This window comes from Mus pahari, chromosome 14 (assembly GCF_900095145.1).
Source record: "Mus pahari chromosome 14, PAHARI_EIJ_v1.1, whole genome shotgun sequence".
Lineage (NCBI taxonomy): Eukaryota > Metazoa > Chordata > Mammalia > Rodentia > Muridae > Mus > Mus pahari.
The window spans coordinates 69,726,751-69,728,644 of NC_034603.1; the positions used below are offsets into that span (position 1 = coordinate 69,726,751).

The following is a 1,894-nucleotide window of genomic DNA, read 5'->3' on the forward strand; positions in this document are numbered from 1 at the left end:
GAAGAGCAGTTGGGTGCTCTTACCCACTGAGCCATCTCACCAGCCCCAGGGCATAACTTTTTATATCTGAAAATTCAAGATACTTCTGACAGTTTCAGCTGGTCCCATAACTCTGCTGTTTATAATGGGGTTTCTGTGATCAGATAGGGAACACTAGGGCAGACCTCCAAGCAGAGATGTTGGAAAGATATGGGTGGTGATAGCAGGTCTTGGGGCCCTCAGGATGTCCCCCAAGCCTTGCACTCTGTCTCTAGGTGCGCCAAGTTGCTGCTGGAGGCTGGAGCGTCTGTGAATGTGGCATCTCAAGAGAGCGAAGTCACGCCCCTGCACGTGGCTGCAGCTCGTGGCCTGGAACAACATGTGGCCCTCTACCTGCAGAACGGCGCGGACGTGGCTCTGCGCACCAGCCAGGGAGAGACAGCGCTGAACGCCGCGTGCGCTGGAGCAGAGGGGCCAGGTAGCAGCCGGCAGCACGAGGCCGCAGCACGACAGCTCCTGGAAGCTGGGGCTGATCCCCAGGCTGCAGGTCTCAAGCGTCACACGCCACTGCACAACGCCTGTGCTAACGGCTGCGGAGGCCTGGCCGAGCTGCTGCTGCGCCACGGTGCAAGTCCTGGAGTCACCAATGGGGCAGGTCACACACCAATGGACTGCGCGCTACAAGCGGTACAGGACGCCCCCAACTGGGAGCCAGAGGTCCTCTTCGCAGCACTGCTGGACTACGGGGCTCGGCCAGTTCACCCTGAGGTGTGCTGGGGTGGCCTGAGGAAGGAGGTGCCAACCCGAACGGGGAATTCTAGACTAGGGATCCACATCCATCTTGGCAGAGGGCAGAGAACTGGGGACTGGGACCAGGAGCTTGGAACGTGTAGACAGGGCAGGCTGAGGCTCGAGAAAGACCAGGTTGTCTGCGGCAACTTATATTAGCCAGCCTCGGGCATGCCTTAGTTGGGGCAACACGGAACTCCTAAACTCCTATTTTGATTTCCAGATGCTGAAACACTGTGCCAACTTCCCTCGGGCCCTGGAAGTCCTCCTTAATGCCTATCCACGTGTCCCATCCTGTGACACCTGGGTGGAGGCCGTGCTCCCCGAGCTGTGGCAGGTACGTCCACGCCAAGGGCCAAGTTCTTTACCAGGGGGGTAGAGAGGCCAGAGGTGTCTCCCTTCAAGCTTCAAGACTAGGTTCAGAGGAGGAAGATGGACCTTAGGCAAAAGAGGGTGAAAGAACAGTGCACACAGAACTTTGATCTTCTATACTGCAGAGCCCCTTACTGACAGAAGTTCATAAATCAGTCTGCTATGGGGAATTCCACTAGCATGTCTGGGGGGTAGGAGTGACCCATGACTGAAATCCAGTCTATGGCAGGGTGCTATGCGCTGAAAAGTCCCAAGGCGGAAGTGGTGGTGAATTCCTTTAATCCCAGTACTTGGGAGGCAGAAGCAGGCAGACCTCTGTGAGTTCAAGGCCAGCCTGGTCTACAAAGAGAGTTCCAGGACAGCCAGGGTTGTTACATAGAGAAACCCTGTCTCGAACTCACCCTCCATCCCCCCACCCCACCCCCAAAAAAAGAAAATGCCCTTCTACCACAGGATTACCTTCTGGAAGGGACAATCAGGGGTATTAGGTCACCTGATTCTCCCTTACTTCTGGCCTAGGAACATGAAGCTTTCTACAGCTCAGCCCTAAGCATGGAAAACCAGCCAAGACGGCTGCAGCACCTGGCCCGCCTGGCTGTTCGCGCTCAGTTGGGTGGCGACTGTCGGCAGGCTGCAGCCCGGCTTCCCCTGCCTCCACTGCTCAGAGACTACCTGCTGCTGGGTGTGGAGGGACGAATCCAGTGAGCGCTGAGCTTCCAGCTGCTCCTGCGCCCAGCCCCTGAAAACCAACTGC

The 1,894-nt window shown here is 57.2% G+C and overlaps 1 protein-coding gene across 1 annotated transcript in view; it reads left to right on the forward strand.

Moving 5' to 3' along the window:
* The window catches only part of Asb16 (ankyrin repeat and SOCS box containing 16), a 9,126-nt gene extending 7,281 nt beyond the window's left edge, over positions 1-1,845 (forward strand). Inside the window, exons 3-5 of the mRNA XM_021213772.2 lie at positions 255-747; positions 992-1,105; positions 1,660-1,845. Of these exons, the coding sequence (XP_021069431.1) occupies positions 255-747; positions 992-1,105; positions 1,660-1,845 (793 nt within the window). The remainder of the gene's footprint in view (positions 1-254; positions 748-991; positions 1,106-1,659) is intronic.
* Positions 1,846-1,894: the final 49 nt, after the last annotated feature.